A 26,402-nucleotide genomic window follows, 5' to 3' on the forward strand; every position below is an offset into this window, starting at 1 on the left:
GTGGGTTCCAGTTTAACAGGACAGCTTAGAGCCATAAGTGTATAGAGGGTGTTCTAAAAAGTGAGGCAATTTATCTCTCTGTTTTTAGACATTTTTTTAATTTATTTTTTTAAACAGCTTACCTCAACACACAGTTTGGCACAGAAACTTCACATTTGGTTTAATTGTCTTTGAGTTCTGATGCCATTAATTAAATGTGTAGGTATTAGGGAGGAGAAATTATTAAAGGTAGTTTCAGAGTAGTTAGGGTATTGCAGTGTTTTGCACACCCCAATCCAGTTTGTGCACACTTTTTGGTAACATACACCTGACTAATGTATGCTTCCCTGAGAACATCATCACTGCATATGTTGCCTGCCTGCTTACATGTTTCATGAGCTTCCAGCTACAATGCACACTTTGTAATGTACATATGGCCCATTGTGGATGATATAAAGTCTGTATATCGCTGATGCCCAATGTAGACTTTTATAAACTATGCATTTTCCTGTGGTGAACTTTATAAACTCTGCCTGGGAGTGGCTGGCAGGGAATTAAAGTAGGGAAGAGGCAGTATGGAAGTGAGGGAGCCAAGGGGCTGGTTTGGTGTCCGGTGGGAGGAAGAGTGGCCTGGGAGAGATGGAGAAGTGTGGAAAAGAGCAAGATCTTGCAAACTGTGCTAGAACCCCTATGTATCTTGCAAATTCCATGCAATCTTCTCTCACTAAACATTTCTAAAAAACATTCATTCAAAATGTAAAGAAGCATGAGGCAAAAAAATTGTTTTCCTAGAACATAAGGATATAAGAACGGCCATACTGGGTCAGACCAAAGGTCCATCCAGCCCAGTATCCTGTCTACCGACAGTGGCCAATGGCAGGTGCCCCAGAGGGAGTGAACCTAACAGTGATCTCTCTCCTGCCATCCATCTCCACCCTCTGACAAACAGACACTAGGGACACCATCCCTTACCCATCCTGGCTAATAGCCATTAATGGACTTAACCTCCATGAATTTATCTAGTTCTCTTTTAAATCCTGCTATAGTCCTAGCCTTCACAATCTCCTCAGGCAAGGAGTTCCACGGGTTGACTGTGTGCTGTGTGAAGAAGAACTTCCTTTTATTTGTTTTAAACCTGCTGCCCATTAATTTCATTTGGTGGCCCCTAGTTCTTATATTATGGGAACAAGTAAATAACTTTTCCTTATTCACTTTCTCCACACCACTCATGATTTTATATACCTCTATCATATCCCCCCTTATTCTCCTCTTTTCCAAACTGAAAAGTCCTAGCCTCTTTAATCTCTCTTCATATGGGACCCATTCCAAACCCCTAATCATTTTAGTTGCCCATCTCTGAACCTTTTCTAATGCCAGTATATCTTTTTTGAGATGAGTCTTATAGTTCAGGTTGGAAAAAAAGCTAAGGAAAGACCATTGTAAGTCTCTCCAAAATGAAAAACTGTTCAAAGTTTGGAAATTAAAAACTAAAATTCCAATAAATAAATAAATGTGGCGAGTATACTTATGTTTATCTGAAGTCAGTCAACCAAGAAATGTATCTTAGTGATGTGTTTCCAGAGGCTCTTTACTGTTTTTTTTTTTTAAGGTCAACTTTAATTTCAAATGTCTAAACTTTTCATATTTTTTGTTTCTAGATAAAACTCCAACTGTTTCTTAATATTTTTTCTGAAAATAGAGAGGATTTCTTTCTTTCTTTCTTTCTTTCTTTCTTTCTTTCTTTCTTTCTTTCTAACTTTAATTCGAGGAAGCCAAAGTTTTCCCCTTGGAATAATAACAATATTTTGAACATCTATAGTGCCTTCCATCCAAGGATCGTAAAGTGCTTTACATGAATAATAATTAGCATTCTTTAGCCTTTAGATGGTAATAGCACTTTACAAATATAAATTAATACACACAACTCTCCTAAGAGGTAGGTATTATAATCCCCATTTTATAGATAAGGAAACTGAGCAGAAAGATTGTGTCTTATGGGATTGTTGGCAATCCTAAAAGAAGATGTCCCTTATTTTTTCATTTTTGTACAACAAGATCAGGAGCTGCTGACTGCTGAAAAAGCAGCAAGAAATACCTCTGGTGAATATCAGTGAGCAGGCCTTCTCAGAGGTCCAGAGAGGCCCAGTCCACTTCCAGCTTTTGAGGCCTCTAGCCATAATAAAAATAAAAAATGACGACACATGAAAACAAAATAAGGTGCCAAAAAAAAGTGAGACATAATTTGAATATTTTTTTATTTAACAAATACTTTTCTAGCCTTTTTCTGTGCAAATGCACTAATTATTGAGGAAAAATCTAGCTTTCATGCAATGTAACAGCTGATATTAAGCATAGCGAGCCTATCTAAATGCTCTTGTCCCATAGTTGAACGGTGATAGTTCTTTACCTGCTTCAACACGTTGAAGGTGCGTTCATCTGAAGCCACTGATGCAGGTAAACTGACAAAAATACGCAATGGAATTGTGATATTAGGAAACAGCCCAGAGAGTTCAAGTTCGTGTATTTCTTGAAGCAATTCCTTTGAGGCCCCCTTTGAGCTTGAGTCCCAGGCCAAATGGCCCTCCCGGCGTACCCCCCCCCCCCCCCGCCCTGTCAGTGAGTACTGTGTATTATTATTATTATTGATGATGATGATCATTGGGTGGGGTGCTAAGAAAACAATTCCTTATTTTTGAAATACAATGTTGGCAACCCTATGTCTTACTCAAGAGTCAGTGTTAGAGCCAGGCTGATCATTTAACATTTATATTGCCTAAAACAGGCCACATTGTTCTATGCACTGTACAAACATAAATAACATATCCTGCCCTAAAGGTGGATGAGACAAGTAAGTGGGGTCAGTTGAGTGAGATGCAATAAGAAATAATCATATGATGTGTGCAAATTGTAGCTAGACAGTAAGAGAAGTCATTCAGGACCTCCTGACTTCCAAGCCCTTGTTCATGCCAGTCCTCTAGCAACCCTGTGGCATAGCAGGGAGTATCAACTCAATCTCCTCAGTCTCTGCTCTAGCTAGGGCTCAAATTGTTCTCAATGATGCAAGATCAGGCACTCAAACACAATAATAAAGCTACTGAAAGCAAGATTATTTTGCCTACAGTTTGACCAGTCACTTTGCTTGAGTATTTTCTTTTGCATGTTTTTACAATACTTCCAATAGGGTCACTCTTCTAGTTGCTCCTCCATGTACTGAACTGGGCTAGAGGAACTGCAGGAATGGACCCTATTTTAAATGTATAGTGATTGAATTTGTTTTCATGGGGATATTTTTTTTTTTAAGGACACTTTTGAGTAATTTTGCCTGAAATGTATGCAGTCGTTAAGCCTGCAAAGAGCTCTCTATAGCCACAGGACCTTATGCTGGCTTTAGCAGGCCGTGTGGTATTCAGCCATTTTGGGCATTATTCTGCCAGCAATTATTGCACTCCTTTGTGGGAAACTTCCTCTTTGCAAACAGTTTTGCAAACGTTGGGGGCTCAGTTTTCACATAATTTTGTTTTCTCATTATGCAGCCTGCAATCTCTGCAAGGCAGATTGTTTGTTTGGCAAGCACATTTTAACGATCATTTATCTCTAAAACTTATTTGCAAACCACGGCACAACTGGTAAGGGAGCTCTGCCCACTCGCTAATCAACTCCGCTGAGTAGCTATTCTACAAAAAGTCAGTTTGCTTCTATTGGGGGGGGGAGGGAGTTCCGTGCCGCCTGCCCCGGTGCCTCCGGCGGTCTGGGCGGGCGCACGCGGGCGGCGTTCGGAGCGTCGGACGCGAGCAGCCGGGGAGGGGCGGGGCTGCAGTGGGCAGGCGCGGGTCACGTGATTCCTTCCTGTGGCTCGTTCGGGGTTGGGGTTGGGTCCCGCGACCACTGCTACTAGTCCCGGAGCAGCTCGCGCCGGGTTCAGCTGCTCGCGCGCACTCTGTCTCCATGGCGACCCGCGGTGGGGCGGCGGCCGGGAGGCCCTACGAGCTGGTGGTGTTCGGGGCCTCGGGCTTCACGGGCCACTTCGTGGCGGAGGAGGTGGCGCGGGTGGCGGCCGGGGCTGAACTGCGGGGCTCGCTGCGCTGGGCCGTGGCCGGCAGGAGTCGGGACAAGCTGCAGGGGGTGCTGGACAGGGCGGCTGAGAGGCTGGGTAAGGGAAGGGAAGAAGAGGGCGGAGGCCTGACAGGGGCTAAAGAAACGGGGACCCCGGCTCTTCACTCCCTCCGCCCATGGCCCTGCCCGGGCCCCCTCCTCCCTGTGGTGTTATCAGCACCCTCCCCCCCATGGCCCTGCTTGGTCTCCCCCCCATGGCCCTGCCTGGGTCCCCCTCCCCCCTGTGGTGATAGCAATGTCCCCCATGGCCCTGCCTGGGTCCCCCTCCCCCCTGTGGTGATAGCAATGTCCCCCATGGCCCTGCCTGGGTCCCCCTCCCCCCTGTGGTGATATCAGCACCCTCCTCCCCATGGCCCTGCTTGGTCTCCCCCCCATGGCCCTGCCTGGTCACCCCTTCCCCCTGTGGTGGTACCAATGTCCCCCATGGCCCTGCCTGGGTCCCCCTTCCTCCTGTGGTGATATCAGCCCCCCCCCCATTGCGCTGCCCAATCACCCCTTCCTTCTGTGGTGATAGCAGCACCCCCACATGGCCCTGCCTCGTCCCCTTCCCCCTGTGATGGTAGCAGTGCCCCCCCCATGGCCTAGCCCCTACCCCCCCCCCCAACTTCCCCTCGTGGGCATAGCAGCACTCCCCTACAGGGATGGCAATGCCACCACCCCCATGGCTCCTCACTCCCTTCTCCCCCCCCCCCCATGCAGATAGCAGTGTCCCATGCTCCTCTCCACCTGTGGCTGGGGCCTTAAGAGCTCTTTTTCCTGTTTCAATCTCCTTTAACTCCTAACGTTCTGGATGGAAGGGGCAACTGGGCACCAATGTTGGGGGAGCCCTCCTTCAAGCTCCTGTGGGTGGAGTTGGGATCCAGCCCCGCAGGCGCTGAGCAGTCAGTAAGATTTGGGCAGCTCTGCTGTGGTGGGGTGGCCTTGTCATCTATGTTTGGGGCCTTGAGCAGCAACTGTGATAGCAATTATTATTTGTAATAATAGTCATAGTCTTCTGGCCCCATTAATCAGGCCAAGATCCCTTGCAACTGTTGTGAGGTTGCACAGGATGTTGCTGGTGTTTACCTCTGACACCACTGGGGTTTAATCCTCCTCTGCCCCACAAAATGGAGGGAAAAGTCCTAGTTAATGTGCTGGAAAAGCATCCCATTTTCTTCCTATCCTTGTTTCTATTCATACCATAAATAAGACAATAAGAACTGTAGTTAAAAGAAAGAGCAAGTAAATTTGATGAGGATAGTAACCTGATAGTACCAGGCTCCTCTTGTAACACTTATTCTTTTTTTGATTCTCAGGAAAGCCAGAGCTAAAGTCAGAAGTTGGCATAATACTCTGTGATGTCAGTGACCCATCCTCCCTTGCTGATATGGCTAAACAGGCAGCTGTTGTTCTCAACTGTGTAGGCCCAGTAAGTATCAGTCTTCTAAGTATCAGAAACAAAATGGACAAACAAGCAATTCACATGCTGTTACAGACAAAAGGCGGTATACTGTAAACATGTAGTAACTGAGTATGCGGTCTTTTAAGATCAAAACACGAGCTGTGAAACTCTAAAAATTAAATATAGTTTCTTGAATAAATAAATATTAATGAGATTGTGCTGCTGCTTCAGACAGTAAATTTGGAATGGCTGCTTATTGCACGTGACGTATTGCACCATAGTTGCATATGTTTTGTTTAGAAAATAAAACCAGTAAAGGCAATTTAATCTACTTAATTATTGTTTTGCATTAATACTAAAAACAAATTTAGATTTATCATGTGCTCTACTCCCCCGTTCTACATGTCTTGGCAGCACCTATCTTCCAGCTCTTGCCCTTTGATCTACTGTGGATGAGTTGGCAGAGGGAATTCTGCAACTCAACATTTAAAGGGATACCAATAACTAAGAATCAGACAACTATAATAGGTAACATTTTTCAGACAGTACTAACCACACAGATGTCTACATCTGAAAGATTAAAGCAAACAGTTTGTTTTCTGTTTTAACAGCACTTCAGGTGTGTATTGAATTTGAATGTTTCCCCAGTGTAATTAATTTTCCTTGTTGTTTGTGTGAGTCTAACACAGCAATAGAAGAGAGAACATTTTCATTGAAAAATGTAATGTAAATCCACAAAAACTGGCTGAGGAATCTGAAATAGAAGTAGTGCCTGAAACTACTTTGAAGAGTTTGTCTTTTAGATACCATCAACTTGAAATTTAATTGGTTATCCCTTTAAATGCCCCCAAAGAATGAGTTCAAGAATTTTAGGTCAGCATAGGGCAAACTCTGTTGCATTTTGTTGACATATCCTAACAAATGGTAATGCCCAGCCTACTGCAATAATTTGCTCCATTTAGCAAAACTGTCTGTAAAATATTTGCTTTTATTGCACATTTGCCAAGTAAGATAAATAGCTTCCTTTTCTGTTTATAGTACAGGTTTTTTGGAGAACCAGTAGTGAAAGCTTGTGTTGAGAATGGCACAAGTTGCGTTGACATCAGTGGAGAACCTCAGGTATGTGACATGAACAAATGAATGAATTACCGCTTGAAAACATCAGATGAATAATTTAGTAAAGACAAATATATATTCAATAAAACTGGGTCACATCTTTAGTTCTCACTGATGTTCCTGAACAGGAAAAATATTTTCCAGTCTCTAAGCTGTGATTTTTAAATGTGTTCTTAGTTTCCCTTTCTTACTCTTAGCAACAGTCATTAGAAACAGTGTGGGACTGAAAATTAGGAACTCATGAATTTTAAATCCCAACCTTGACTGTGATGTCATCTGGGGGTTTCATCTTTTGCATTATTTTCCAAACCATAAAATAGGAAAACAAGTAGTTAATATTCCTACTTCACAGGAGTGTTGTAAGGATTAGTTCATGTGTATAAAATGCTTTGCGTACATACAGCACTATACAAGTGCGGATTAATAATACTGGGTACAATTTTCAAAAGTGCTCAGGTGACTTAGGAGGCTAAATTCTACTTTCAGAAATGATGTTAGCTAAATCGTTTGGGAAATCTTGAAAATTCAAAATTAGTAAAATGTCGTATCTTCTGGTAGGTTCCCTAGATATAGATTGTAACTTTTCTATAGGATGGGTTAGTGGTCTATGCTACACATGTGAAATACCTCAACTCGCTGGAGATTCAGGTTCAAATCTTGGTAGAGTTGACTCATGAAAGTGTTTTAGAAGAGACCTTTAAAATGTAATTCCTTTCTGCTGTGTGTGTGCGCATTAAACATTCCATGTACACTATTTTTAAGAATAGGGATTTGCTCTGATGATCTTGATTAAAATGCTTGCTCCCTCCCTCCCCAATTGAGCAATGTAATACAGTAACTCCTCGCTTAACATTGTAGTTATGTTTCTGAAAAATGTGACTTTAAGCGAAATGATGTTAAGCGACTCCAATTTCCCCATACGAATTAATGTAAATGGGGGGGGGGCGGGGGGGGTTAGGTTCCAGGGAAATTTTTTTCACCAGACAAAAGACTATACATATATACACACACACACACACACACACACAGTATAATACTGTACACAGCAGTGATGATTGTGAAGCTTGATTGAGGTGGTGAAGTAAGAGGGTGGGATATTTCCCAGGGAATGCCTTACTGCTAAATGATGAACTAGCACTCGGCTGAGCCCCCAAGGTTAACACTTTGTTAACGTAGCCTCACACTCTACAAGGCAGCACAAATGGAGGGAGGGGAGACAGCATGACAGACAGAGAGACACATCCTGTGTGTGTGAGAGAGAGAGAGAGAGAGATGCGCATTGCCCCTTTAAGTACGCTGATGCCACTCTTAAGTACATTGCCTTTTTAAGTAGATCAATGCAAGTTGAGACTGCAGCTGCTGGCAGCAAGCTCCTTCCGTCCTGAGCCCTGTCGTGTCCCCCCGCTCTATGGAGATGGGGAAAGCAGGGAGCAGGAGCGGGGGGGGGAGGAGGACACCCTGACATTAGTCCCCCTCTTCTTCCCCCCTGCACAGCAAGCAGGAGGCTCCCGGGAGCAGCTCCAAAGCAGAGTGCAGGAGCAGCACATGGCAGTGGGGGGAGGGACAGCTGAACTGCTGGCAATTGATAGCCTGCTCGGCAGCTGCTGCATAGGGAACTTAGGGGAGCAGGGAGCTGATGGGGGGGCTGCCGGTCCACCCTGGTTCCAAGCCCCCACCAGCTAGCTCCAACAGGCTGCTCTTTCTGCAAGCAGTGGACAAAGCAAGTGGCTGCCAAACAACGTTATAAGGGAAGATTGTGCAACTTTAAACAAGCATGTTCTCTAATTGATCAGCAACGAAACAACGTTAACCGGGACAACTTTAAGTGAGGAGTTAATGTATGTGCCTAAAAGATGCCAGCATCTGCATTTTAGTGACTCGGTAGATGTATATAGTCTTCCAGAACTTGGAGATGATAAAGATGCTATATAAATGTGAAATATGGCTGATCGGATGTGCTTTCACAGAGGATAGATAAGTAAATATTAAAGGTTGATTCTTTGCTGTCTTGTTCTTCTCCCTTAAAATAAATTATAGTTTGTACAGTTCTGTCTTACCAGAGTAATGATGCTTTAAAAAAAAAAAAATCTAGTGAGATTTTAGGCCCCAATCCAACAGAACATTTAGGCATGTGCTTAAAGTTAAGCACATAAGTAGTCCCATTTACTTCAACAGGACTACTCTTGTGCTTACAGTTAAACACATGATTAAATGTTTTGCTGGATTGGGGTTTAAAAACTCACTTGAAAAAATCCCTAGCTGTCATGGTAGTTTAGGACTGAAATAAATTGCCTAGGGAGGTTGTAGAATCTCTGTCTAACCTGCTCTTAAAAACCTCCAATGACAAACACCTGTCAGGGATGGTCTGATAATATTTAGTCCTGTCTTGGGTCAGGAGATTGGATTAGAAGACCTCTCAAGGCCCCTTCCAGTCCTATGATTCTATAATTCAAAATTATAGAATGTTCTGTTGGTTAGTGATATTAGCTCTTGATGGCTCATAATTTTCTGTATGGTACTGATGTAAAGGAAAAAGAGGGAAGCATAATTATGCAGAATTAATCACTGGCCTTATGGGGTGGCCAGAATGTAACACTGTATCTTCCACAGGAAAGAGAACACAGATAACTTTCACTGAAACACCGGATTTAAAATATTTCAAGTGTTTCTGTGTGAGTGGCTTTTCAGTTGAGCTATTCGTTTTCAATGTCTAAGATACATATCTTGACTGTCTTACACTTTACACAAAGATACAGTGAAAGAACATTGAATACTGTAAATAGATACATTTGTGGTCTACTGCTATACTGTTACCACCAGATAAGACTTGTGTTATAGACAATATGTGTATGATGTGGAGTTTTATGAATAAATAGGCTTTTATTTTATTTAGAATATAAACCGTACTTCTTCAACTGATCTCTATATGTATTCCAAATGTGGATGCACATGTGTGCTATGTGCCGGAGCTGGAAGTTTTTCAGCAGCAGTGTCTGTTGACCCGCACATGGTGACGTAAGGCTCCCTTCTAAATGAACCCGAAAAGGAGGAGGGTTCCCTCTGTGTTATGGTTAAAGTTAGAATTAGTTAATTTAGCATGTTTCCTTGAAGTTCAGATTAAACCACAGTTCAGGATTATTCATCTTAAAATGTTTGTATTTAATATTTTTCAGTTTCTGGAAGGAATGTATCTGAAATATAATGATAAAGCTGCAGAAAAGGGGGTATATGTCGTTGGAAGCAGTGGCTTTGACTCTATTCCAGCTGATATGGGAGTCTTATACACCAGAGACAATTTGAAAGGTGATTTATCTAAGTGTGACCTTTATCTTGATAGTTATGTTGGGCTGAGATTCACAATCCTTGATCCTGGTTTGTTTGTCGTGTGTTTATTGCTAAGGCTCAGATTTTGTCACGGATATTTTTAGTAAAAATCATGGGCAATAAACAAAAATTCACGGAAGCCTCTGACCTGTCTGTGATTTTTACTAAAAATATCCCTGACAAAATGGGGAGGGAGGAGGGTCCAGAACCCACAGTGGCTGGGAGCTCTGGTGTTCCCTTGCGCCCCCCTCGCAGCGTCTGGGCAGCTGCGGGGGTGTGTGTGTGTGTGTGTGTGTGCGTGTCCGCCCGCTGCTTACTGGGGCTGTGAACTCCGGGGTCCCCTTGTTGCCTGGCCATTAGGAGCTGCTGGGGGCCCGCCAGCAGCGGCTGAGAGCTGTGGGGTTGCCTGCTGACAGTTCCAGCCCCAGGGCAGAAAATGTCATGGAGGTCTCTGGAAGTCATGCATTCCGTGATCTCTGTGAAATAATCGTAGCCTTATTTATTGCTTATCAGAGAGACAGTAGTAGATGTTGGAGCCATAATATACTCTCTTTCTGTCAGTGTCCTATTGTCACTATTTTGTCTTTAAGAAGGACAGATGTGTAGAAGCTAGACTGAAATGATTAAACTCATTTCAGCTGTAACTTGACCCCACTCTCAGTTATGGATTCTGTGTCCAGTAGAATTGCATTTAGTATACTGAATACCTTTCATTGTGACCTTCCTTTAAAGTGTCAACACAATTACTCACATGAGTGATCCCACACTAATTATCTTTTTATAAATTTTTAAAAGGTGGTACCTTGGCTTTAAGATATAGCAGACAGTAAACTAAGATTTGGGAGAGAAAATTTGTTTTGCTTTTCATTACCTAGCAAAATGTAAAATATATACAAGAAGTTAAATGCAGTGGAACAAGTTGATTTATTGTATGGCACTCAAAAGGGCTACCAAATTTTGTGACTTCATCTCTAAATTTCAATAGCCTACATAATGCTTAATGTCAAAGCAAAGGTGAAAAATGCTTTGGGCCCTGATGTTATCTTTTCCCTTTTTTTCTTTAATCACTGAGCTGTCCTTTCTTTATATAAAACAAGGATGGCAGCTAGTAAGTGAGGATAATACCATATACTTTGATAAAAGCACTTTGCCTATGGTACTCAATGTGAGTAAAATAGCCTTGGCTTACAATCTTAGTTTATTTTCCTTGGAGATAAAGTACTTCAATACTGGAGTCTTACTTTACTCTTCCTCCTCTGCTAGTGATGTCAGTCCTCTGACAGTCTGTCGGGATGTGTCCCTCAGTGGGTGAACTACTGTCTAGTTCACTGCTGTATGACTGCATATGTTATGAACTACTTTTTAACAGTTTTTTCCCCATTAAAGGTACCCTAACTGCAGTTGAAAGTTTCCTGACCGTGAAATCTGGACCTGAGGTTAGTTTGTTTATATTGTCTTCTAAAATTGCATACCTATTAGCCACAAGCATACATAATGTGAACATTACAAAGCTTGTGAGACAGCAGCTAACCAAAGACATATTTTTTACCCATAATCAAAATATCATATCCTTTGTAGCAGCTTTGCAAAACTGCCATGAAGCTATATCGGACCATGGAACAAGCTAGATCCCAGCCCTTTGTAGTGGTGATGAAAAATAATTTTATTGGTCTTGATGTAACTGATAACTAGTCTTTTGATTAAAAACATTTATCATAGCAAGGCTCATTTGTAAAGAGTTGGCGGGGAAAACTTGCAAAATACATTAAAACATAACAACCTGAGCTGCTGTCAGTAGGCCAGTGCCAGTATATTTTTTTAATGCAGCTGGTCGTGCATGTAGACATAGTATGAGAAATGTTAAAAGTAGTAATAAGGAAAGAGTTTCCCCAGGCTGGATTAAACATTAGGTCAGGATTTTAGATACTGGAGTAGTAACAGTTTCATGGTATTTCACTAGGGGTACAGTATCCATGATGGAACCTGGAAGTCAGCTATTCATGGCCTTGCAGATCAAGACAATTTGAGGAAGCTTCGAAAGCAGATAGGACACAAACCTCTCCCAATCATTGGTGCAAAACTAAAAAGAAGGTAAGAGAAACTTATAAAACCAGAATTTTGTTTTGTTTTAATCTTTCCCCTAGAGCTTTATAATTATATTATATTTTAATATACATTTCTAAAAGAAGGAATGTTTCCTGTCTGGTATAATTGGACGAATAACTTGTTTAAATAAAGACAATGTATCTGATATTTCAAGATAAGGTACAGTGAGGGAAAAATGCATCAAAACTGATTGGCTTTTTGTAACATCACCTGTACTGAAAGCTTTATTAGAGAAACTGTTAGGAGCACCCTTTGATCCTAGATTTACTGACTTAAACAATTACATTTAAAAAGCTCTTACTGCTATGGAAGGACAAAATGTTGTACGGGCAGTAAGTCAAATTCATCCCTCGGTAATGCAATTGACTTTGGTTTGTGGTAGGGATAAATTTGGCTCAGGTTTTTGGATTATTTATTAAATCCAAAGGAAAGAGAGAGTATGGGGTAAAAATGCTTACGGAAAAAGCTCTATTTTTGTCCAAGTTACAATTGTAAGTCAGTTTTACAACTTGCTAAGTTTTGAAAAGAATAGCTATACAGGTGACATTACTGTAAGTGAAGGAAAATATTAATGAATGTTTCTTTTGCTTTCAGAGGACTAGTGTTTTACAGTCAGGAATTCAAAGAGTACTCCATTCCATTCATGGGATCAGACGTCTCTGTTGTGAAACGAAGTCAACGGTACTTGCACACAGATTTGAAAGAAACACCTGTAAGTTTGCTTTTATGTTTATAAAATCAGTTTTCTGTTGTTCTTTGTAGCACTTTCAGTGGCGTGAAGCATCTCTTCCATTTTTCTTCAAATCAACTATCTTCAGTCTAGACTGGCTACAGATTTAGAGTTGCTAGAGAAGGGACAAACACATTGTCTTTTCCCTTACTGAGCTTCAGTCAAAGAAATTAATAGTTGGGGGGGTCTTGTGGGAGACTCATTTGCTCCTAGAATCTCAGCTGGCAGTGGTGTCCTAGTTTTTTTGTTTTTTTTTTTACCCCTCCCTACCCTGTAGTCTGTGCTTTGCTAGCAGGGTGTGGATCTAATACCATTTCTTCATGAATCTTGTCAACTGTAGGCTAAACTACTTAACACACTCTATGCAGCTTGTCATCTTAGTCTTGTGAGCCATGTTGTACAGTACATAAAATGGCCTCCTCTTTGCTTTTGAGCGCAGTTTAACATACAGTTAATCTATAAATCCCTATAGGGTCTGCACCATGGCTATCTAAGAATGCTTCTCTTTATATACCTTCCATACAGATGAGAGAGAGAGATGAACAAGTTCTTAGACTCAAACTTTGTGGGAAGAGTTTTTGATTAGAAGTTCTTGACCCTGGAACTTGCCTCTCTTGTCTTTTCATCAGAGTAGGTGTTTGCTCACTTTGGAAAGTAGGGTAATGTTCATCATCTACTTCAGGTTTTTGCTGGAGGAAGGCTGAGAAGTGTTTCACTTATAAGACTGGGTGAAGCAGTTGGGTTAGAATATTGTTTATGCTCTTTAGAGAAGTATTGGGGCAATTTTAAGTTTATTTCTGTTTTTTTGGACATAGTCAAGTGTTGGAAGTGTATATATAGTTAATAATTTTCATTCTAATTATGATGTAATTTATGCCCAGAGGTTTAGGCGGTTGGCCCATTATTACGAACATAAAATATAACAAATTTTGACTCTAGCTCATTCCATGTGATTCTGCACCATTTTAAACATATGTTATGATAAGATACTGATCCATATTATGCATTGGCCTTCATTATTTTAACCTTACTTACAGCATCAAACACTTAAAAATAGCCTTTTCTAGTTTAACATCTTCTAATGTATTCCTATGTGCATTAAGGAATACTATTATTTCATTCCCTACTCCCCACCCCCAAACTGTCAGGTCTGTGTAGCATAGCAAGTAGATTGTGATCAAGGGGTAATGCCACTCTTGATCACCTGGTATTTTTATTGATGTCTGTGGGATTTGGGTGTGCAGATTGAGGGCAGCATCAAGGTGAGAAATGCTCTATGTTCACAATGCACGGGTGCTGAGCTTTTACACATTTTCCCAGCAGGAGATGAGTACCAGCAGTCTCTTGAATCATTTAAAACAAAGTTAGTTTTGCTTGTGTTGAGGCAAAAAAAGATGGGAAATGTAGTTTTAAAGGAGGAAGAAAAGTAACGTGTCTGGCTTACGATCTGTTTTGCACTGTTCTCTTGTTTACCATATCCCCTCTCTACAGCTTGCACCACAAAATTATATTCTCCCCTTATTTTTTCTACTCACTGTGAATACTGAAAATGCAGCATTAGTCAGAGATGGTTGGAACTGAGTGTATGTGTATATCAGACACGGTACAGAAGCACAACTGCAGCATTTCCAGTGTAGATACTTTGTACAGCGATAGAATGGGGCCTTCTGTTGCTGTACTAAATCCACATCTCTGAGAAGCAGTAGTTAGGTCAGTGGAAACATTTTTCTATTGACCTAGCAGTGTCTATACCAAGGCTTAGGGAAGCTTCATTATGTTGCATAACGTGTGAAATTTTTCACAGCCTTGGGTGATGTGCAGTACTTAAGTGACCTAACTTTGTAGTGTAGACCAGTCCTAAAAGTTGTTTGAAGGTTCTTCAGAATCTTTCTGCTGTGGAATATCTTTTGACATCAGCACAGTGGAATAGGTTTTTTTCATCTTTTACTGAAAACTTATCTTTTTGTGTTCCTGTATTAGGTGCAGTACGCAGCTTATGCAACGGTGGGTGGTATTGCATCTGTTATTAAGCTGATGTTTGCTGGCCTTTTATTTTTTCTTCTTGTGAAGTTTAGCTTTGGAAGAAATCTCCTGACAAAAGTAAGTATTGTTTTTCATTTTTTGACATTTCAGACATGCTGGCCAGTTGCTTTTTCTAATTTAGTTTTGGGTTTTCTTTTGCAGTACCCAGAACTTTTCTCTGGTGGACATTTTACAAAGAAAGGACCAACACAAAAGCAGGTAATTTAATTCTTTCATCCACAGTTATACAGCATTTTAGTGTTTGCTTTTATTATGCAAATTACATCGCAAAAGTCTAGAGTCTGCCACTTAAGGGTGTGTCTACACTGCAATAAAAAACCCATGGTAGAAACTCTCAGTGTCTGAGTTAACTGACTTGAGCTCTTGGGGCTAAAAATTGCAGTGTAGACATTCGGGCTGGAGCCTAGGCTCTTAAATCCTTCAAGGAGGGTTTTAGATCCCAAATATCTACACTGCTATTTTTAACCCTGCAGCCCAAGTCAGTTAATCTGGGCTGAGAGACTAGAAAAGTTCTTGGTGCAATATATATTGTTATGCAAAGGTATAAAAAGTGAAGTACACTTGCTAAATACAAATTGTTGTATTACACAAAGAAATGGATACTCTGTAAATGAATGTACTTCTTGTCTTCTGCATTGCAGATAGATGGATCATCCTTTACAATGACATTTTTTGGTGAGGGATACTGCGAGGGCCAAGATCCACAACAGGGCAAACCAAATGTAAAAATCTGCACCCAAGTGAAAGGACCAGGTAAGGAAGCCAGAGTGCTTTATTATGGTCATCTTAAAAATTCAAGGTCAGCTGTTTGTCATGTACCCCTCTTCTACTGACCATTATTTTTAGCATTGTAAAGAGTATTTGAATAGAGCTGGAAGCCATTGTATAGTTGCCAGCTGTTATAAAGAAGCAGTGATGTTGGAAAGAAATCTGCTTGTGGGTGTTACATAAGCAAGAAATTAAACCAATAGATGGTTTAACACTACTACAATTAAAAAAATTAGCTTACTGCCTTAACTTACGGAGTACTTCCATTTCATGTAGCAACCTGGAATTTCAACACTAATTGCATCTCACTCTACTGTTATTCCAAGGCTAAACACAGCCATTGCTACTACCAAACTACTTTTCCATGATTTTTGGGAAGAGTGCCTGTGTAGCATTATTAATTTTGATGGAATATAATGGGCACAAAGGTGTTATATGACCCTGTCAATGTCTAATGTTAAACAAGGTTGAGGGTTTGGTATAGAGAGACCTTAACCTGCTTAGCATCATGGCAAACACATCATTAATAAAGGATTAACTTTTTTTCCTATACTTTAGAAATATTTTTATCACTTTTATTTTAGCAACATGCCTTGCTCCTTTTCCCTCTAGCTGAATTTTTTTTTAAAAGACTCCCACATCCCCAGTTGACAGTGTTTAACTGTCTTGGGGGGTGGGGGGAAGTTAATTGGGCTGGAGCTGTTGCTGTTCTTAAATCCAATCCCATTTCCTTTAATAAAAAAAAAAAAAAAAAAAACACACACAAAAGGGGAAACAAAAGAACAGCAAAAATAGAAAATGCAGCTTCTCTGGTGTTGACTCACTTCCATCCTCACTATTGGAAAAACACGATTGCACATGGTTTTATCAGCCACTCTGAGACCTGGCAAACTTGTACAGGTTTTAACTGCCTCTTGGTTACAATCTTACAGCAGTGCTGCAAAATATGGTCTATACCAGACTCTTATTAGACAGAAGGAAAAAGGAGAGGGATAGACAAGACATAAGGGAAAGGGAAAGTTTTTGTAAGAGAGTCTTTTATCCCAGGTGGTGGATGGATTGAGGAAGCAGGTGGAGGTGGTGTTATCTGGCTCCCTCTCTGGAGCAGGAAGATGAAGGCCTAGTTGTGTTACTTATGAGACAGTGTGGGTGGAAGCCATGATGGTAAGTCTCTCTGCAGCTGTTGTTGGCAGACAGCTGCTTCTTGATTTCCTCTTCCCCCGCCAAAAAAGGAGTGATGGGTGGAATAACCCATCCCCTCATATTGTCCACTAGTTAGGCCTACTTCCAGTACAATAAATGTTGATTTTCAGTCCCACCCTTCTGATGTTCACCAGGCATGATATTAACACCATCCTTGAGTTATATCAGTAGGCCTTTTTGTTTGTATTAATTCAGTCTGTTGCCGTTTTGCATCGTTCCCCATCAATATATGTTGTTTATAGCTTATTGTGACATTATGAACTTTTACTCATATGTCACAGTTGAGCTCACCATTAAGGTATATTTGTAGGCTTAATTACTACAACAGTACTACTTATGTAAATTTATTCAGTTTCTGATATTAGTCTCACTTCCTAGATGGAATAAGCTAAAAGTGATGTGGAGAGAGAGTACTTTCATGATACTTTTGTGATTGTTACAAATTGGCCTCATGCCTTACTGTATAGTCACCAGTCTGTTGTAATTGGACCCAACTGCTGGGTCCCATGTACTTCTAAATTGACTGTAGTTGACAGTAAGGGAGTGTAGGGCTCACTCCTCGGTACAGACATCTTGGCTGATGCCCTTATTTGGGATGTGGATACCAGGGCCCAGCTGTCCTAGACTATGAAACAAGTGCCTCAGAATGCCCAGCTGGCCTATGGTCACTCTGGGCTTCTAGTTTAACTTCTTTGGGGACAATTTGGGAGGAAAGCAAGGAACACAGGTTTAGCCAACTAATTTCTTTGCAGCCAAGAGTTACAGATCTTTGAAAAGAACTAAGTCCTGAGATGTACCTTCCCTGAGTCACCTCTCACCTTTTCTCTGTGTGTGTTGTCATCTCTTTCCTGCAAGTCCTTATTGCGCACGGTGGTGATGGTGAAGCCCTTCCTCTTAAATATGGTCTATGTGCCATGTGCTCATCCTGGGAAGCTCCAGATCTACCAGTCATGCTTACTCTCTATATAGGGGCCTGCAAGAAGGAGACTGTTGGTCCATGGGGATGGGTCCATAGTCAAGACAGTCAAAATCAGTAGCCTAGATTTCAGTCTTAGTGATAGGGTAAAATTGTAGGCCCAATTATTACAAGAATAATTGGAAGCTCAGCTGTAAAATGTATGTGAAAGCCCATAAGTGTCAAAATAATTTACAGTAATAAATGTTGATAGGAAAAGTTGCAAAAGGGAGACAGATGGAATTAGAACAAACAAAAGGATCTACTGCTATAACTCAAGGACTGTGTTAAGATCAGGCCTGCTAAACAAGAAGTGTGGAACCAGAAATCAGTGAACCAAAGTTGGGCCTAATTGGTGGACAAAATAATGAGGGGATGGGCTATTCCACCCACCATTCCCTTTGTGAGTCTTTAAAGAAAGACAGATTGGTTAAGAGCAAGTCTCACCACATGGCTGCCACCTCTCAGTCTTCTGGGATCTGAGGGACATCCTAGCCAGAGCGAGGGACCTAGATAACACCACCCCCTCTACAGCTCCAGCTAAATCCCAAACACTGATGAAATAGGACCTGACTTCAACAGCAGCAGCATCAATCTCTAAACTAACTTTTTCTCCCCCAAAACATCAGTTATTACTATCTGTCTGCCAAACAAGGATTTTTCTTTTAAAGATTCTCTCCAACTAAAGGGAAAAGGAACTTTGTTAAAATGAAAGCCTTACTTACAGCATTTGAATTGTAAAGTATTAACTGTTTCCTTCATCTTAAACATACTTTTAAACCTTTTGTTAAATGTTTCCCCCATGGTACTAAACCCCGATCCATGTTTAACACAGTTTAATGTTGAACAGTGACTGGGTTATGTTAACACCTCTGGCTGTATATTCCATCTAATTATATACACCAGTCTTCAACAAGCTGTTACACACCTTATTGGTGGCTCAACAGATAGATATCTACTCCATTATCACATTTTTTGCAGATGCTGGCTATGTTGCTACAGCAGTAGCAATGGTTCAGGCAGGTGTAGCGCTGCTAAAGGATGCAAGTTCTCTTCCTAAACAGTGAGTCTTTATTTTCCTATGTACTGTATGTGTGGACTCAGACAGGGGCTCTTCTTAACCCCCTGGTCCTCTGTGCATTTAAAATGGAGCTGGAAAACGAACATCCAGGAAACACACAGCATGCTCCTTATGTATCAAGTTAGCCAATTTTTTCAATAGAGATTGATGTGAGCTGTGTCTTTACAAAATCAACCACCTTAAGTTCTGGAAAAACCCCAAGCCAAGCAAAGCTTTCTATAACTCAGTGCATAATTATTTGTAATAACCAATTCTCACATTGAGTATTTAAAAATAATTTTAAATTAATCACTTTAATTCTGATAACTGCATAAATATATATATTATCATCTAATTACAGAAGACAAGACTTAAATAATTTAGCTATGTGGACAATTAGCTTTTTAGTCTTCCCCCTACTGCCCTGGGGCTGCTTCTCTGGCTGGCACAAAGGTGGTGTACAGTGGAGTCGCATCATAGGCGCATTTAACTTACACCATTTTAACTATACACGCTTGGCAAAACAAACAAAAAAAGAAAAATAATTTAAATACTGTACCTGTAGTGCGGGCGATTCTGCCCGCCATTCCACTCAATGAGCGTTTGACTATATGCGATTTTCGCCTTACGTGCTGACTTCAGCACCTAACCCCCACATAAGATGCGACTCCCCTGTAGTTGAAGAAAAGTCACTGCTGCATCCAGGGCAGAAGAGAAGCATAATTAAAATTAACTTTGTTATTTGGGCCATTAAGATTTTAAATATTGTAATTACTGATATTTATGTAGCTATCAAACTAAATCATTTTTTGTATAAAAGTTACTTTTGAAATGCTTCAGGGCTGGCCATGCTGGTAGAGCTGTGTGTGAGAGAACTTGTCAGTGATCCCTGCCTTCATGGAGGGATTAGCATCATCACAGAGAGGGGGTCCTGGGGCAGCAAGAAGCAGAGGGAATCGCTGAAGAGCTGGGTCTAGGACCCTTGATGCAGCAGCATTTCCCTGCCTCCTGCTGCTTTAAGACCCCTCTCTGCTGTAGAGACAGTCCATCCATGAAGGCAGGGGGTAAGGGCAGGTTTGTGTCCTTAGACTGTAAAATCCCCAAAATGAGCTTGCATCATCACAAGAGCTCCTGTTGCAGGCACCAAAAATCCGGTCTCAATTAATTCATAAGCATTGGCAATACTGTAGTTAGGACAAATGGTTGTATCTTCAGTAGTCGGGATAATTCAGTCCTCAAATTAGATGCATTTTACCTATTTTAAATGTCACTATGAACAACTAGTGGTATATCTTTTAATGGTTTTATAATTCATTTAACAGAGGTGGCGTATATACTCCAGGAGCTGCTTTCTCTAAAACGAAACTGATTGATCGGCTGAACAAACATGGCATTGAGTTCTCTGTTATTAGCAAGTCAGAAGCCTGAAGTTTCAAAATAATTCCAAGAAAAACTACAATTGCATGAACTAATGTACCAAGAGCTTATTCAGATGTAAAACCTAATAACATTTACAAATCAGCTGTATTGTTGCTAACAATGGTATTAAAAGGATTATAGCATTTTGTGTAGTCATTAGTGAACCAGCTGATGCAAAGAGAGTAACACCACCTCATGCTTTAGGAGTATTAGAGGAAATTACTGCTTCAGCATCTATTTAGATGCCAAAAATTATAATCTTATATAAATATGAGCTGAAAGAGGTTAATGGGATGCATGTGTGTGTTATAGGTATTAGAACTCCAGAATGGTAGATTGGGGGCAGTAGTTGGAGAGCTTTTCAGCTAGCATAACAGGTTCTAAACATCAATTTGTCAGTCAAGGGATTTATGAAATAACTCCATTTACCACTGAAGGGCCTGGATAACAAGTGCCTTAGCTAATCAAGCCATTACTTATGACTATTTAGGGGAAGGGACCACTTATTTGTGCTGTGGTCATTTTGTATGATTTGGTACTCAAAAACAAGACACGCTTCAATTTCTTGTAATTCGCAGTAACTTGCTGTAATGGGCTTTACGGTAGGAAAATCCAACTCCTTATTTCTAGGAGTTACACTGAAAAACAAGAACATTAGGAGTAGATGGAGCAATTAAGATGAAGACAGTTAATACAGGTCAAACAAGGCTAACAAATTAACTTACATGTTATGTAAGTGCAGAAGCTATCAGGATAGGTGCGTCATGGTATAAATCTTATTCATGTGATTCTAGAGATGTGGAGGGAAATACTTTTGTAAGTTGAGTTTCAGATTTAGTATGACAAGCAAGCAGCTTTGGTCCGTCTTTGTGTATGGTACAGTATATGACCTACAGCACTTAAAATTACCACATATTCTAAAATTGAAGTCTCTACAAATTATCTGGGTAATTAACAAGAAAGCTGAGCTGCTTGGTCTTCCACCAAGTACCAATTAAAGCATAAATAGTTAGGCTTAGCTTAAGGTTGTGGTTTGGCTATCCACCTACAATTGGCACACTGCAACGATTAATGATTAAGTAACTAAGTCACTGTTGCTCAAGAATTACTTAAGCCATGCTTTCTCTCTTCTTTTTAACTATAAGAGCAACATCATTTTTCAATCTGCATATGCTAGATTCAAGCTGCTCCCCAAAATCCTTCAACATATGTGATTGTCTCTCTGTAAAAAGATGTAGCATCTGTAGGTTATCTTCTTCCTGCAAAAGACCAATAAAATTAATGAGTATATATTGGACTCAGTGTGCATGCTATTTTATACATCTTTTCCTTATGGATGTCTTAGAGTGGCAAGGTGGTGATTAAAGCAGGAACTAAAAAATAGAAGGTAATAGTTGAAGTTGAAAGAACAATAAATTCTCTCTAAAACAGAAAGGATGGGACAAATCACAGTTAAATTGAAAACTAGATGTGGATTCAGAGTAGCAGTGGTGGTGCCTGTTGAACAAAAATAGCACACATCCGCTAGCTGAGTTGGGAAAGGGAAGGAGGAGAGCAGAACAGGTCCTCAAGCTAGAATCAGCAGCAGTCAGTCATGTGGGGAAAGATATGCAATGCTTTTCACCTCTCCAGAGATCTCCAAATTGCACTACTTTCACACCTCCTCCCCCAAATAAGGATCAGTTTACACACACAAATTGATAGCAGTGATGTAGAGCAAGTGCATTTCTACTAGTTCTTTATGGCCAAAATAGGCTCCTAACAAATACATTTAATATCCTAGCACCTACCAACTTGTTTCTACAAGAAATAGAAAAAAAAATCCCACTCATTTGGTCAAAATAGGTACAGACTGGTGTGTATATTTTCCTTTGGTACTTAGTCACTTGGATACTAATGACCCAACAACTTCTGTGCACTGGGTTTTGAAAACAGCCTGTACTATAGCCCAATTTTGCAAGGATCTTGTGACTGTTTTCCCCTAATACATTTTTATTCTACAAGCAGAAAAGGTTAAATGACTCCTTTTTACAATGTCTGTTCCTACAGAACAAAGTTTAAAATGGAGAAGTGATAATTTGCTTTATTATAGTGCCAACCCCACTACCAAAGGCTCCTGGTACATGGATATAAGAAGAATAGTTTTCCATATAGCAATACACATTTAATTCCTATTATACAAAATGCCTACTTCTTCTGAACTCTCTGTATCCTAGTCTGTATGGGTCCTCAGCATTTCAGCAACTAATTTAAAAAACAAAATGAAATTGCAGGTACAGCACTGAGGATTAGGATCAAATGTAAGAGAAATTACTGACAGGGATTTGCAAGGAGTTGAACTAGTAATAGGCTGGTAGTTGCTACCTGTGTTTTGTCCTCTTAGAGTTTGGTGTTCTTGCTTCATAACGTATAACAAAGGTCTAAAAGATTTCTTACATTAGAAATTCAGATCTTGTCTACCCCGTAAGACACTATGGGTGATGGAAGTTACAACATTCAATACAAAAAAAGGAAAATTTTCTTTCAATAGTTTAGCATTAAATAGTCATTAAGAAAAAAAATTAAAAGACCTACAACCAGAGGAAGACAAAGATTTTTCCTCAGTTCAGATTTGAAAAAAAATTTAAGCTGATGCGCCTTTCCATCCTCAACAACTAAAGTGCTTAACAGTCTATTTTTTAATGTAAATATGTGCCAAAAAAAAAAAAATCAAAGTCGCAAGAAAGGGCCCAACCCCCTCTTACCCATTTCAGGTCACCCCTGTTTTACTCCTAATGTTGTGCTGAAGTACAGTACATGTAAAATGAATAATTACTGAGTCACAACGAAGTGAAATGAGTTTGCTTACTCACACCTAGAGTAGCCCTGAATCTTGATTAAGCTGCTGTAAGGTATGCAGTGTAGACAGAGCCTGAGAGGCCAGAGCAAGTAGCGATCTACCTCTCTCTGTCTTCAACCTTGTGATAACACAGAAATCATATTCCCCTCCCCCATTTACCTACAGAGAACCCTATAGTTGCTATTGAAGTTGTGGGCAAGATGTGATGTACACAACTAGTTATGAAGGACTGAGAAGGAGCAACCAAACAAGGTTAACTGAGCAGATTGGTAGCAGCCTGAGGGAATGCACACTGCATCTAAGCATTACTGTAGGCAAAGTAAGACAGCTACAAACCTGTGGTTGGCAAGGAGCTGGGGGTTGTGGGCCCTTGGGCGAGTGAGCAGTAACAGCAGTTGTGGCCTTGATAAGGGAGAGGAGGAGCAGGTCAGGGAAGCCTAGAAGCACCAGGCAATCACTGTTGGTAGCAGCTGCCATTTACAGAAACAGCATAAAAGACAAGATGCAAAAAAGCAGTTGATCCTGCAAATTGCCCGTTTTCAAGTAGCCTCCAGGCTATCAGCTATAGTCTAACAGCAGTGTTATGCCACGCAATCAAAGACTGACTTTTAATAGGGGACTGACCCATTTTGGAGTTTTTCCATGTAGAAATATTTTTCTTCCACAATTAGGGTACTCGGGGGATGTAATGAGGCTTTAGTGAAACAAGCCAGGAAAACCACAACATGGAGATTTTTCTGCAGAGGCATCTTTCTAGGAGCTGGAACTAGAAACTGGTGCATGTCCTTTCTTATGAACAACATCATAGAAATGTAGGTTTGGAAGGGACCTTGAGAGGTCATCAAGTCCAGCCCTTGTGCTGAGGCAGGATCAAGAAAACCTAGACCATCCCTGACAGGCATTTGTCCAACCTGTTCTTAAAAACCTTCAATGTTGGGGATTCCTTTGGAATCCTATTCCAGAGCTTAACTACCCGCATAGTTAAAAGTTTTTCCTAAATCTCCCTTGCTGCAGATTAAGCCCATTGCTTTTTGTCCTACCAACAACTGATCACAGTTCTCTTTATAACAGCCCTTAACATATTTGAAGACTTATCAGGTCCCCCCAGTCTTCTTTTCTCAAGAATAAGATTTGTGAGCCTAAGGTATTGACATCCTTCCGTACTGCTGGCTGGGATAAAATACTAATTTTCCATTAGACAAGTAAGTGCTTAGCTCCTTGCATTTGAAGCATGAACAGCGCATGTCTTTACACTGTTAGAATACCCAGCATGTTATAAGATATCTACACTTTGTGGACCTTGATATTGATAGTACAGCCACACAAAACCCATGGAGGACAGGAAGTTGGTTCCAGTACAAATATAGGAAGGGAACAACAGCAAAGGACAAGATCAGTTGTATCTTCATTCTTAGGTAGTCAAAGCGAGGTATACACAATGGTTTTAAGTCATAAAAAAAAGAGTCCTGGTTCTCATTTTTGAAAACTGCATAAAAATCATACATACGGGGGGTTTGCTGTGCTTCAGCTTCAGGAATTGCCCTCTCACTATGTTCATGTTTTGGTAGAAGACCTTAAGAGCTTTAGCAAAATCAGCATCATAGCTGGTCCGATGGTTGCACATCTGGTCAGCTTCCTTTGATGAGAGAGGCTGTTTGGTCATCTTAATTGCCCTTTTATTAGGGCACTTTAATTTCTTACCTAGAATGCAAAACAGGAGGGATTTTATTAGTTACTAATAAAATAAAACCTAGACTGACAGAGACAAAATATTTTGTTCTGCATTTTTATATTGTCGTTAGATGAAAGTGATGAAATTTCATCCGTATTTTTTTCTCTAACGAGAGAATAAAGTTCAGTGGCATATAAACAAACTCTCAGCACCAACTGTTCCAGGAGGCTCTAGCCACAGTACACCTTAACCATAACAGAAGCATGTAATTTTATGGCATGGTTTGTGTTCTGCACTGACTTTCATGGTGTCCTGGCTCCCATTTCTTCAGTTTATCTTTAAGAAATACATTTTCTTCCCTTAAAGCTCTGTTAATATCTCTGAGAAGCTCAGTCTCCTCTTCCAACTTCAGCAGCTTCAGGTAAAGATCAGATATCTGGTTAGTTGCGCTCTATAAAAGAAAATATTAAGGTATCAATACCAAGATGGATTTTTAGCTATCAAGGTCTTCTACAGATGGATGTAAGGTTTTAATGGAATCATGACCTCCCCCCCATGGAAGCAATTATGTACCACACACACACTGTTCACACTATTGTGCAAACTAAGTTTGAGGAGCAATTTATACTTCAATCCACTGATCAGAAATGTCATAGCATATTAATATTTATTCTTTGCTTGATGTGCCACCACTATGATATGTAGGGCCCGTGTACAAATTTTACAGTCGCACCATATCTGCCCATACAAAATCATAACCACCACTCTGATTCAGCCGTTCACTCTCTTTCAATGCAAGATTATTTTTAAAAATCAGAGTAATTTGACCAGATCGTAACAGGATAAAGACTGTCTTTTGCAAGTGTGTACAGAAATACTGGCTATCTAAGAGTGACTACAGCATGAAAGGTAGAAAGAGAAGCATTTAAATAGGAACTTCAATGGTTTGTTTTTTAACTAATTAGGGACTATGTGACATCAATTTACCTTTTTAGAAAATCAGGTCCTGCATTAAATGATCCAGAGGAAGCAAGATAGCAAATGCTCTTATTGGAAAACAATGTGCCATCCTAAATAAATTCAAATTAATTGACAGCAGAAAATAAAGAACAGGTCTGTGTACAGCAAAGCACCTGTATGATTTACAGTTCTGTTACTTGGGGTACGTCTATACTTACCTCCGGGTTTGGCGGTAAGCAATTGCTCTTCTGGGATCGATTTATCGCGTCTTGTCTAGATGCGATAAATGGATCCCGGAAGTGCTCGCCGTCAACACCGGTACTCCTGCTCCGCGAGAGGAGTATGCGGAGTCGACGGGGGAGCCTGCCTGCTGCGTGTGGTAAGTACCTTGTAGTTCGAACTAAGATACTTCGACTTCAGCTACGTTATTCACGTAGCTGAAGTTGCGTATCTTAGTTCGAACTGGGGGGTTAGTGTGGACCAGCCCTAAGTCTACAGGGACGCTCACTTGCCTTTCATTTATTAACACTCTATGGATAATGATGCTGACCTCTTTCTAAAGTGCTTTGAGAGCTGATGAGAAGTAATATGTAAGAGCTAGATATTTATTATTATTCAAGTGGTCATTTATTTTCTTTAAAATGTAACTCAAACTGTTAATTTCTCCAGTTGAAATGATCATAAATGACGAGCTAAAATAACTATTTTGCAACCAGTTCATTTCAAATGAGATT

At 40.5% G+C, this 26,402-nt stretch overlaps 2 protein-coding genes across 2 annotated transcripts in view; one reads left to right on the forward strand and one right to left on the reverse strand.

The window, feature by feature from the left end:
• The first annotated feature begins 3,924 nt into the window (after positions 1-3,924).
• On the forward strand, positions 3,925-21,486 carry SCCPDH (saccharopine dehydrogenase (putative)). Its single transcript, XM_065401233.1, has 12 exons — positions 3,925-4,129; positions 5,388-5,500; positions 6,512-6,592; positions 9,763-9,892; positions 11,300-11,349; positions 11,874-12,004; positions 12,614-12,731; positions 14,730-14,849; positions 14,934-14,990; positions 15,434-15,545; positions 18,700-18,781; positions 20,101-21,486. Exons 1-12 carry the CDS (start codon positions 3,925-3,927, stop codon positions 20,204-20,206), a joined length of 1,305 nt encoding a protein of 434 aa, XP_065257305.1. The 3' UTR covers positions 20,207-21,486.
• LOC135876272 (kinesin-like protein KIF28) overlaps positions 21,307-26,402 on the reverse strand; it is a 56,529-nt gene continuing 51,433 nt past the window's right edge. The window contains exons 21-24 of the mRNA XM_065401467.1: positions 25,009-25,159; positions 24,540-24,737; positions 23,373-23,506; positions 21,307-21,456 (exon numbers count right to left, since the gene is read on the reverse strand). Coding sequence (XP_065257539.1) covers positions 21,307-21,456; positions 23,373-23,506; positions 24,540-24,737; positions 25,009-25,159 — 633 coding nt within the window. The remainder of the gene's footprint in view (positions 21,457-23,372; positions 23,507-24,539; positions 24,738-25,008; positions 25,160-26,402) is intronic.

The sequence above is a fragment of the Emys orbicularis genome, chromosome 3, assembly GCF_028017835.1.
Source record: "Emys orbicularis isolate rEmyOrb1 chromosome 3, rEmyOrb1.hap1, whole genome shotgun sequence".
Lineage (NCBI taxonomy): Eukaryota > Metazoa > Chordata > Testudines > Emydidae > Emys > Emys orbicularis.